We start from the raw sequence: 12,676 nt of genomic DNA on the forward strand, positions 1-12,676 counted from the left end.
GACGTAAAGCGCGAAACACATTTCGAACCGAACACTGATTTTGGTAATAAAATTCAATGATTTGCAAGCGTTGCTCGTTAGTAAGTCTATTTATGATGAAATGTCAAAGCATACTGAGCATCTTTCTCTTTGACACCATGTCTGAAATCCCACGTGATCTGTCAAATACTAATGCATGAAAATCCTAACCTCAAAAGAATCACCCTTTATTAGAGAAATTCGTTTTCTATGCTAAGCAAAATTTGCTTTCGAATTTTAAAGACATGACCTCTATGACCTCACGGCAATATTTTTTTCAGTGTATTAATAAAGTAATACAAATTATTAAAATCTTGTCGAAAACAACTCTAAATGAAATGAAACATGGCGATTTTTTGAAATTTCGCAAGTAAACAAACTTGACAAATCAGGATATCTGCTTCGCTTTAGCGATGTTCGTCCGCCAGACATTCTGGCTATTTGTCCTATTTGTACTCACTATACTTTTAAACATTGAAATTGTTCATAAATGTGATTTTTTTTTTAACTTAATTTAAAACTGAAATTAATTAAAAACTGGGAGATATGTTTGAAAAGTTTCTTCTCAAGGTACCTTTTATTAGACACTCTCAAGCCAGAGATTTTGGAGATAAATTTTAGTGAAGAACATTGAAGTTAAAGTTTAAGGAAGACATTGGGAGCAAATCAAATAACAGTCAGAAACTTTGGTCGACTTTTTTAAAATTACCAAAATGTTGTAAAAATCACAAAATCTTTAAAGTTATTGGAATTCGCTACCAAACTTGAAAATTATAATTATTTCCCCTGAACATTTGAGGACAAATTGAGGGCCAATAGATTACATTTTCTCCAGATTTATATGAATGAAAAAAAAAAACAAGTATATACGGCCGTAAGTTCAGCGAGGCCGAATCTTATGCTTCTATACCCTCCACCATGGATTGCGTGGAAACTTCTACGAAAGATTGTCATCCACAATCGAATTACTTGGGTTGTGGTATCTTAAAACTTTTTAACATCGTTTTCTAAATTGTGAGTTAGTCCATACGTGGTATATATTATGGCGATTTCGATTGGGAAAAAAGGTGCAACATTCTCGAAATTGATTGCCAAATATAAAGGGCACTGTCAAAGATTTTTGATCCTGTATCCCTCACAATATTCCAATAACTTTGGAATTACACTATTATTTGAGCGAAAATACAATGAGGGAAAAAGTAGTGTAACACCAGGGCAACATATTTTTTGCGAAACGAAAACGCCCTTAGACAAAAAAGGTATGTATAGGTAAGTCTACAAATAATTACGAATCGATATGGACTTTTGCACGGTACGTAGAGAGCCAGAATTGAAATATATGGGCTATATACAATTATGAACTTGATATGGACCAATTTTTGTGTGATTGGGGATCGATTTATCTGAGGGCTATATATAACTATAGACCGATATGGACCTAGTTAGGCATGGTTGTTAACGGCCATATACTAGCACAATGTACCAAATTTCAACTGCCTCGAATGAAATTTGCTCCTCCAAATTTGCTCCTCCAAAACCAAACCTCGGGATCGGTTTATATGGGGGCTATATATGATTATGGACTGATATGAACCACTTTTGGCATGGTTGTTAAATATCATATACTACCACCACGTACCAAATTTTAAGCAGATCGGATGAATTTTGCTTCACCAAAAAGCACCGGAGTTCAAATCTGGGGATCGGTTTATATGGGGGTTATATAATTATGGACTAATATGAACCAATTCCTGCAAGGTTCTTGGATACCATATACTAATATCACGTACCAAATTTCAACCGAATCGGATGAATTTTGCTCTTCCAAGGGGCTCCGGAGGTCAAATCTGGGGATCGGTTTATATGGGGCCTATATAATTATGGACCGATTTCGACCAATTTTTGCATGGGTATTTGAGGCCATATATTAACACCACGTACCAAATATCAACTGAATCAGATGAATTTTGGTCTTCCAAGAGGCTCCGGAGGTCAAATCTAGTGATCGGTTTATAAGGGGGCTATATAGGTTAGGTTAGGTTATGTGGCAGCCCAATGTATCAGGCTCACTTAGACTATTCAGTCCATTGTGATACCACAGTGGTGAACTTCTCTCTTATCACTGAGTGCTGCCCGATTCTATGTTAAGCTCAAAGACAAGGGACCTCCTTTTTACAGCCGAGTCCGAACGGCGTTCCACATTCCAGTGGAACCACTTAGAGAAGCTTTGAAACCCTCAGAAATGTCGCCAGCATTACTGAGGTGGGATAATCCACCGCTGAAAAACTTTTTGGTGTTCGGTCGTAGCAGAAATCGAACCCACGACCTTGTGTATGCAAGGCGAGCATGCTAACCATTGCACCACGGTGGCTCCCATGGGGGCTATATATAATTATGCACCGATGTGGACCAATTTTTGCATGGTCATTAGAGACCATATACTAACACCATGTACCAAATTGCAGCCGGATCGGATGAAATTTGCTTCTCTTAGAGGCTCCTCAAGACAAATCTGGGGATCGGTTTATATGGGGGCTATATATAATTATGCACCGATGTGGACCAATTTTTGCATGGTCATTAGAGACCATATACTAACACCATGTACCAAATTTCAGCCGGATCGGATGAAATTTGCTTCTCTTAGAGGCTCCGCAAGCCAAATCGGGGGATCGGTTTATATGGGGGCTATATATAATTATTGACCGATGTGGACCAATTTTTGCATAGTTATTAGAGACCATATATTAACACCATGTACGGTATAAAAACGAAATATTTTAAAATTGGTCATATGTCTTTGAAGTAAGGAAAAGTGGAGAGAAAAAAAGACTTTCGATTAAAATAAGTAATCTTTAAATAGACGAGATATTTAATCGTTTCATCAAAGACAAAAACACTTCAAATATAGGCTGACCTTACTTTTAGGATTTTACACTTTTGGTTTAATTTTATTTTTGAATTAAGAAATGATTTTTTAAGTATTGAAGTATCTGTTATAATTTCGATTTTTTAACATCAACGGAGGGACGCACATTTCAAAAATTCGTGTGCTAAATTCAATGAAAAAAATAACGGAAAGTCTATGAACCTACTTTTATTTAAAATATTTATTATTTTAAAGAAATATTTTCATAATGTAGTGTAAATTGCGTCTGCTACAATTTAACTTGTACAAAATATTTTCCTAAACAGCTGATGTCATTTGGGGACATATTCTGGATTACCAAATTCTAGATTTCCTTACCTACACTAAAAAAAAAATTACTTGGATCCAAAGATTTTGACCTTCCTTTAAGGATTTTGGTATTGATTCCGAGCCAAAGATGCGGGTTCTTTAAAATAAGGAATTTTTTTTGCGACCTATCTAGCTTTAAATCTAGGATCTATAAAACTAAATTTAGGATACAGATCTCATTTATCGAATTTTCATTCTATTTTTCCGGTATATTAATAAAGCTATTCACATACAAACAAATGGCAGTTTAAAAATCCAAATTATGATGGATACAAAATATTTTCTTAATTCCAAAAAAAACTTTAAACCAAAGATGCTAAATCCTCAAAATAAATATTAGCCTATATTTGAAGCGTTTTTATCTTAAATCAAAAAATTCAATATTTCAGTTAATTTAAGGACGATTTATTTAAATCAAAAATGTGTTTCTTTACTTTAAGGAAAATTTGCCTTAATTTAAAGACATGCAACTTTCACGAAGAGATACAAATTTTCAAAATGTGTCTCCTAAATTTAATGAAAAAAATTTTTGAAGCAAAGATCATAAACTTTCTTTTAATTAAAATTTTATTAAAATTTGTCCTTAATAGTGTGTAAATTGTACATCCTAAAATTGAGTTTGCATAATCTTTAATATCACGTTAATATTTTTTTCAGTGTATTTGGCACCATTTCCGATTATTAAATATATAACAATAAAAATAGGCTTCTTATGCATGATACATAAATAAAATCTGATCGGATCTTTTCCCTTTTACATTATCCGGGAATGTAGAATGTCTTTTACATGCACTGAAAAAAAAGCATGTCCGGTTCCAAAGATTTTGTCTTTACTTTAAAAAATTTGGTATTGATTCCGAGCCAAAGAAGCGGAGAATACAAGTAAGGATACTTCTAAGACACAATTCTCTTTTAAATTTGGGTTTTGTGTACTTGCTTCTAGGAAGCAAATTTTAATTTTTCGCTTTCTCAGCTTTTTTTCTTCATGTGCTATAAAAGTCCTTTAAAAACGAGTTAACGACAACTTTATTTTCCAAATTAAGACTTGACTTCCAGTAGAAATTATGCTATGTTTCAAGTAAAAAACTTCTTTAAAATAAAATTTTGAAAAACATGTCCTATATTTGAACGATTTTTTGCTTTGTAGTCAAGATACAAAAAGACAACTAATTTAAAGACAATTTCATTAAATTTAAAGAATATTTCTGAATTATTAAAGTCAAGTTGACCTTAGCCCAAACATTTTTTTTTTCATGTTATGATACCCATTTTTAATTCAAATCATTTAATTATAAAGACAGTACGACTTCATTGAAAAGTTTATCGATTTTTGGATAAGGAAAAAAACATTATATTAGAGAAATGCGTCTTCTATGCTAAGCAAAATTTGCATTCGTATTTTAAAGACACGAAATCTTTGACCTCAAGACAATATTTTTTTCAGTGTGTGTTTGCTTATTATCTAATTATTAATCGTATATTAATAACATGATGGCAACAAAATTTTCATAATTATACTTTTTTCGTTTACTTGCAAATATGCTGTTAAATCTTTAGTTAAGCTTCTTTAATTTTCGCAAATATATATAGAAATAGAGATACTTTTTTTGTAGTTACATTTTTCTTCGTGCTTTTATTTTTCTTTTGGGTCTGGGTTCTTGAAGACATAATAAAAATGTGTCTCTATATTTAAACGATTACAAATGATTGAAGGACGGACATATCTATCTAGACAAAAGAAGCGACGCACACACGAGTATATATGCCAAAGAGCTAAATGTGACGTTTCTTATATTTTGGGACTGGGAAATATTTTCATTAAGGAAAAAGACAAAATTTAAAATTATTTTCATTTTAATTATTTTTTTCTATTTGAAAAAATTAACACTTGGAAAATTTATGGGATTTCAAAACTAATCTATACTGTCAAACAAAAAATGTCAGCTACAGGAGGTACACAGAGTACTCGTAGTTTGTTTTGTTGACAGATCACTTTATTTTTTACAAGCCACCAAAAGCATTTTCGTCTTAGGTTAATAACCAAGAAAGTAATCCATCAAGAGGATAATTGTTATATTTGTCAGAAAAATCAAAACTTCGGTTCTTTTATTTTTGGTCTAAACTTGTCAATTTACACGCAAAGAAAAAAAAAACGTTTGGAAAACGTGTACCGAAAACGCGTTTCTTTTGTTAGAGTTTTTTGAATTGCTTCGAAAAGTATACACTTTTATCACCAAAAAAATTCGTTTGTTACAAAATATTTATTTTTTTAATAAAAAAAGTTATTTTTGAACCATCAACACAGTCCATTTCGTTTATATCAAACACTGTTCTTTTCTGACTTTAGGTTTTTAATAAGACACATTTTACAGTTCATAGTAAAAGTTTATTTATTTATTTATTTATTAAACTTATAGTATATATAAGAATAATAGAGAAAAATCTAGCATTAGCTACTTAGGCTATCAGCTAGTAAAAATTTAATATAGTAGAATGTAATGTTGAACATTTTTTCCGTATCTTCCGACCATATCTGGAATATATGTAAAAAAAAAACTTTCGTCGAAGCAGGGATCGAACCCACAACCCTTGGCATGCAAGTCGGACGTAGCAACCACTGTTCCACGGTGCCCAACTAAATGTATTTTTCTGTTAAATAAACTTTGTTTAATCGGCTCGTGGGCGCCTAAAGCTATGCTATATAAATATAACTTATATGGGTAATTGTCTATTGATGACAATAACGGTTACATAGCTCAGTGACAATAACGGCTACATAGCTCAAAATTTATAAAATCGTATAATTTCTTCTACATTGTTTGTATTACAGAAAAAAGTACTAAGAACTAAAAAACTTCGTGGAAGTGAGAAAGATGTGAGGGAAAATGCAATTAGCCAGAATTTTTTTTTTTTTGAGTTAGTCTTTATGAAATTGTTTTTACATCGTGGAAAAGAATAAACGTTTATCACAAAAAGTATATACTTTTCTTCCAAATACACTTCCTTTCAACGAAAAGCAAATGAGAAACGAACTTTGTTTGTCTAAAATTTCGTTTGGGAGGAAAGAATTATTTTTTTGCGTGTAGAGCCAATGGTAGCAACTAGACCTATGTATATTAACCTTAGAAAGCTAAACCTATTAAAAGTTACGGATAAGATAAACGTACGTACGACGTATCATAGTGTGTCATAATGGTGACAATATTTATGGATTTTTATACCCTTCACCACTACTGTGGTACAGAGTATAATAAGTTTGTGCATTTGTATGTAACGCCAAGAAGGAAAAGTCGAAGACCCATCGTTTAGTATACCGATCGTCTTAGAATTAAATTCTGAGTCGATTTAGCGATGTCCGTCTGTCCGTCTGTCTGTATATGTAATTTTGTGTGCAAAGTACAGCTCGCAGTTTAAGTCCGATCGTCCTCAAATTTGGCGCAGAGTTTAACATTGGCTCAAAGACAGTCGCTATTGATTTTGAAAAAAAAATCGGTTCAGATTTTAAGTGTACCCAATTTCGATGAAATCGGTTCAGATTTTGATATAGCTCCCATATATATTTTGTGTCTGATTTTCACATATATGGCCAAAAAGTTTGATTAAAAAATTATTGTTTGGAATAAATTTTTATTTAAAAATTAAAAAAAAATCCATCACTTTTTTAAATGGTTAAAAACTTAATTGTATCAATTAATTTTTTATTAAAAATTAAAAAAAATCAATCACAGACTTAATTAACTTAATGCTTCAATCTTGATTAAATCAAATTAATTCAAATCAATTAATTTATTAATTGAAAATTTTTTCAACTTCAATTAACATTGTAATTGGAAATATTTTGGTGATATTTGAATTGAAAAACACATATGCATATTAAGAAAACATTGAAGCATTTTTTGTTGGTTTTTAAAAAATTAAATAATTTTTTTTCTTTCAAAAGAAAGTAAGTAGTGTTTTAAAAACACTGTCCTCCAGTTACTTTTAGAACCGAGAAAAAGCGACTTTCAAAAAAATCACTTAATCAAAGTAACATTGTGTATCGCAACATAAATCGTTAAAAAGGTTACAATTTTCCGTTAAAGTAACCCACCAAAAAACGGCACCAAAAAAGTAGTGAAAATGTTCTGGAAGTGGTGTAAAATTGGCACAGTACCGATGAATTTAACATGGGATTGTCATACGCCCAAAAAAAAAAAATATTTTTGGATGCAATCACGAAATTAATTGATCCAATTGATATATTTAAGTGAAATGTCTTCAATCACAGAAATAATAGTATCGATCGCCAAAGTCAATTAAAAATTAATTGATGCAATTAAAAAATTAATTGATATCATTAATTTCTTCGGTACTAAGTAGATATGTATTCAGTCTACATGATATCTGTATTTTATTTTTGATCGAATTAATTAATTTTTAATACAGTACATTAAGAATTGATCTAATATTAAAACTTTTGCAACCTACATTTTAGGATTTACAATTTACACAATATTAAAGACAAATTTCTTTAAAATAAAGACAATTTAACTAAACTACATTTCATAATCTTTGATTTAGAATTGTTTTTTATTTTTTTAATTTAGTATAGGAATCTTTGAAGGTTGCATCCCTCAGTTCAAGTCGTTGTCTTTGAAGTAAGGCACATTTCTATCTCATCTAAAGATAAATATTTTTGATTTAAAGAGATAATCTTAAAATTAACAAATATTGTCTAATACTTATTTTGAGAATTTTGCATCCTTGGTTTAGAATGTTATTTTTCAATTATGAAAGCATATTTTGACGTAGCTTAGGCTAGGTTAGATATAATGGCAGCCGGATATTTCAGGCTCACTTAGACTATTCAGTCCATTGTGAAACCACAGTGGTGAACTTCTCTCTTATCACTGAGTGCTGCCCGATTCAATGTCAAGCTCAATGACAAGGGACCTCCTTTTTATAGGCGAGTCCGAACGGCATTCCACATTGCAGTGAAACCACTTAGAGCAGCTTTGAAACACTCAGAAATGTCACCAGCATTACTGAGGTGGAATAACCCACAGCTGAAAAAACTTTTTGGTGTTTGGTCGAAACTGGCGTTGAACTCACGATCCTATGTATATATTGCACCAATGTGGTCAGATGAGACAAAAATCAATCGAATTGTCTCAGAAAGCGATTCATCAAGAGATAAATTTCAGACAAATATTGAAATTATAGTAAAACTTCAAAATGAATTAGATGGACAAAGATGGAAGGATAGAAAAATATTATAAAATATCTTTAATCGGAAATAGCTCGCGCAACCGCACAGCCGTTGTTGCAGCTGACTGTTTGGCCAAAATGTCTAAAGGCAATAGATGCAGTATGACATTAAGGGAATTTGTTCCTGTCTTGCTGAATGCGCCTGAGATACACAAACACGCTATACGCTGAACTTTGTCTAAACTTGTTGGCTGGTGAAGTGCCGACCACCAGACTACAACACCATATAGCATTATAGGTCTAACCACTGCCGTGTATAGCCAATGCACAATTTTTGGTTTTAGTCCCCACTTTTTTCATATTGCCTTTTTGCACGAGTACAAAGCTACCGTTGCTTTTCTCGCCCTTTCTTCAATATTAAACTTAAAGTTCAGCTTCCTGTCCAAAATAACGCCAAGGTATTTTGCACACTCACCAAAGGCAATTTCAATACCCCCTAAGGAAATGGGCCTAACCGTGGGAGATTTGCGATCTTTGCAGGATTTACCCCAAGACCATTGTCTTTCGCCCATTTCTCAGTCATCCGGAGGGCCCTCTGAATAATATATCTAATTGTGGATGGGAATTTTCCCCTGACTGCTAGAGCCACATCATCTGCGTAGGCCACCGCTTTTATCCTTTCTTTTTCTAGGGTAACCAGAAGGTTATTTATAGCAATATTCCAAAGAAGAGGTGATAGAACTCCTCCTTGGGGAGTGCCTCTGTTCACATACCTTTGTATGTTTGCTTGTCCTAGTGTGACTGAAATACGTCTCTTCATTAGAAGTTCGTCTAATAGCCTAAGTATACATGGATCAACATTCAGAGTTGTCAGTCCATTTAATATCGAGCTCGGATGGGCATTATTGAACGCCCCTTCGATGTCTAGAAACGCCACGATTGTGTATTCTTTGACAGATAGTGAGCTTTCAATAAAGCTGACTAGTTCATGTAATGCGGTCTCAGTAGACCTGTCCTTCGAGTATGCATGCTGTCGTTTCGATAACAAACTTGAATCGATGCTAGTTCTAAGATAAATAATCTAAATCTAAATAATCTAATCTATATCTAAATCTGAACCGATTTCAATCAAATTTGGCACGCATAGCTACAATGCTAATTCTACTCCCTGTGCAAAATTTCAACTGGATCGGAGCAAAAAATTGGCCTCTGTGGTCATATGAGTGTAAATCGAGCGAACGATATATATGGGAGCTATATCTAAATCTGAACCGATTTCTTCCAAGAATTTGGCACACTTGACTACACTACTAATTGTACTCCTAGTGCAACATTTCAACCGAATTGGCGTAAAACACAGGCTTCTGGGACCGTATTAGTCCATATCGGGAAAAGATATATATGGTAGCTATATCTAAATCTGTACTGATTTCACACGCACACTTGACTATAGTGCTAATTGTTCTTCTTGTGCAAAATTTTAAGCAAATTAGGGTAAAACGCTGGCTTCTGGGGCCATATAAGTCCATATCGGGCGAAATATATATATGGGAGCTATATCTAAATCTGAACCGATTTATTCCAAAATCAATAGAGTTCTATTCTGAGTTGGGGATTTTTTTTTTAAATTTCTTTATGGAAATGAAGTTCTTAGGCCTAACTTCTAAAGCATTCAAAGGATCCGAGAACGATATACTTCCGCCCTATTCGAAGGCCATGTAACATTCACTGGAGATGATCCAAATCTTTTTTCTTCTTCTTTTTTGGAAGTACTTGAGCTGCTGGGGTTGCTGGGCTCAGAGCATCAAAATGTTTTATTTAAACACAACGCTTTTGTTATAGTTATTCCTAATTAATATTCCTAAGTATTTTTTTATTTATTTGACCTTTTTATAATAAATATAAGCCAATCTGAATAGATTGATTAACTGCGGGTGACATTTTTTTCGGTGTAAGTAACCAATTGCCTAACTTATTTTCCTCACTTCTGAGGGTTAATTATGTTTTTCTCTTGAGATTTTCATAATATACAAAATTATGGTTGTTTTTATTTTCAGCTGACTTTTGCTGCTTCGGCATTTTACTTTGCGGAATGGACGATTTAAGATATATATTTTATTTTTCTCGAAAACTTTCACGGACAGACTGACATCTTTGTTTTTTTTTTTTTTGACAGCATTCGCTGTCAGATGAGTGGAAAGTAAAAAGGAAATTTGAAAATTAAAAAAAAAAATCAAAATGTTTTAAAACAACACATAATACATTTATTTAGTATGTAGATACGTAGCTATTGAGTAGAGTAAATTTGTGTGCGAATAGTACATGACATAAACTTTCGTACATACATATATCTTAAAATTTTATACGAAAATAAATTTTAAAGAATTTTTTTCATTTGAATCGTATGTTGACGATGTGGCAATGCTGTCTGTACGTACGGATCCCAAATACGAAAAAATATCGAACGGAGTGAGTCGTGAGCCATCAGCCAGCTAGCTAGCCATCTAGCTAGAGGAAAATTGCATAATACATAATTTTGACAAACAAACAAAAAAAAGAAATTTTTGGCTCTTTCATAAGAATAATTTTTTGGCCATTTATATTTAAAACACACACGTTTGTGGTGGAAGGCTGTTTTTATAAAAGAAAAATATGATGAGCTACGCGTAAGGGTTTTAAAAATTTCTTTGCTGTTGCTGACGACGACCACGACGATTGCGACAATGATGGCGGTGGGATGCTGGGGCTGGTGGCCAGCCAGAATTTTTAGATATTTTTGATATAGGTTATATAATAATTTTTCTTAATTTTATTTCGAAAAGTTTTAAGAGATCTAGGCAGTTTGATTTTTTATTTTTTTTTTCTTCAGTATTGGATTTTGTAAACTTTTTAAAGTTTTTTTTTTTTAATTTTTTTCACATACCCTGAGCAGAGATGGCGAATAACGTTAGTCCCAATAGGAACCAAAATGTAATTCGCCCCATAACAATTCACAATAAAACTCCAGTATCCCAGGAATCAGTTGTCAGTTGAATGAAATGTTAGTACTTTAAATCACCTCATAAATTATTATAACTTATGGTTTCTTTAAAATCAAAAATATATTTTCTATATAATGCACTCTCGTATTCTGTATAGGAAAAAAATTAAAACAAATTAGAAATCACTCTAATATATTTTTCAACAATTTTTTTTGTCATTACACTAAAACACATTTTTTTCTAAATTTCTTAAATATTTATATATATGTATTTTAATATTTAGATTTATGTCACAAAATGTTTTTTTTTTTTTAATTGTTGTAAACAATTTTTTATAATTTATTTTTTAAAATCTTTTTTCACTTCGTTCGTCGTTCGTTTAATAAAGAAAATTATTTCAATTCGTTGATTTTTGCAGATTTTTAGTCTTCATTAATTCTTTTTTTTTTAGCTTCAACAATCGTTGTCTGGGTTAATCCTTTGGTGTCCCTTTCAACGACTGTTGCGGCCAAAACACAATTTTTTAATGAATGAACTAAGGTTTTTGTCGCTCAAAATTTTTTTAAAGAAATTTTAATATGACTCTTCGTTTTTTATTTCACTAAAGATTATAATTTCTTTTTTATATTTGCACTCATAAAAAAGTCTTATAATTTATTTTCAAGTATGATTAATAATTCTTATTTTAAATGTATATTTTTTTATGTTAAATATTATTTTGTTCACAATAGAAAAATATGTACGAGTACGAGTATACGAGTCGATCTCTCCCGGTCCAAAACCAATTCGTAACACAACAAGGAGACGCCACAAATTTACCTAGTGACCGCGAAAATTTTTTGATTTTTTTCAACCATTGAAATGTCGAAATAATTTTCCCCACAGAAATTATATTGAAAAAGCACAAATTTTGAGTGCATTTCTAATATTGAGAGCATTTTCCCACTCAAATTGTGGCACACATACTCCCCGACCAATGTTATCGCTTGGCTTGGTCAATGATGCGCTCGTTGTGTGTGCCATCAAATTTGTCATTTTATATTTGGCGTTATGAGCGACAAAGACAATTGTAGGGAATGCAGATAGAGATCAGTTTTTTGTGTTCATGATTCTCACGTAAATAAGTAAATAGTGTCGAAATCTTTCCCGACCATGAGTCGCACCCGAAAAAATTATGGAAACATGGCTTCAAACTGACCGAAAGTGTTTTGGAAGATTGGAAATCGTTGAAATAAACTCTTTGTCAGATTCT

General features: G+C 32.2%; 1 protein-coding gene across 6 annotated transcripts in view; it reads right to left on the reverse strand.

Moving 5' to 3' along the window:
* Positions 1–12,271, reverse strand: part of LOC142222384 (uncharacterized) — a 55,474-nt gene extending 43,203 nt beyond the window's left edge. For 3 of the 6 annotated variants that reach the window (XM_075292518.1, XM_075292517.1, XM_075292513.1), the window contains exons 1-2: positions 12,168–12,271; positions 11,367–11,573 (exon numbers count right to left, since the gene is read on the reverse strand). In XM_075292518.1, coding sequence (XP_075148633.1) covers positions 11,367–11,427 — 61 coding nt within the window. In that variant the 5' untranslated portion in view covers positions 11,428–11,573; positions 12,168–12,271. Of the gene's footprint in view, positions 1–11,366; positions 11,574–11,787; positions 11,944–12,150 lie in introns of those variants that run through there. The other 3 variants (XM_075292514.1, XM_075292515.1, XM_075292516.1) reach the window with 3 other exon arrangements.
* Between the last annotated feature and the right edge of the window lie 405 nt (positions 12,272–12,676).

This window comes from Haematobia irritans, chromosome 1, assembly GCF_050003625.1.
Source record: "Haematobia irritans isolate KBUSLIRL chromosome 1, ASM5000362v1, whole genome shotgun sequence".
NCBI lineage: Eukaryota > Metazoa > Arthropoda > Insecta > Diptera > Muscidae > Haematobia > Haematobia irritans.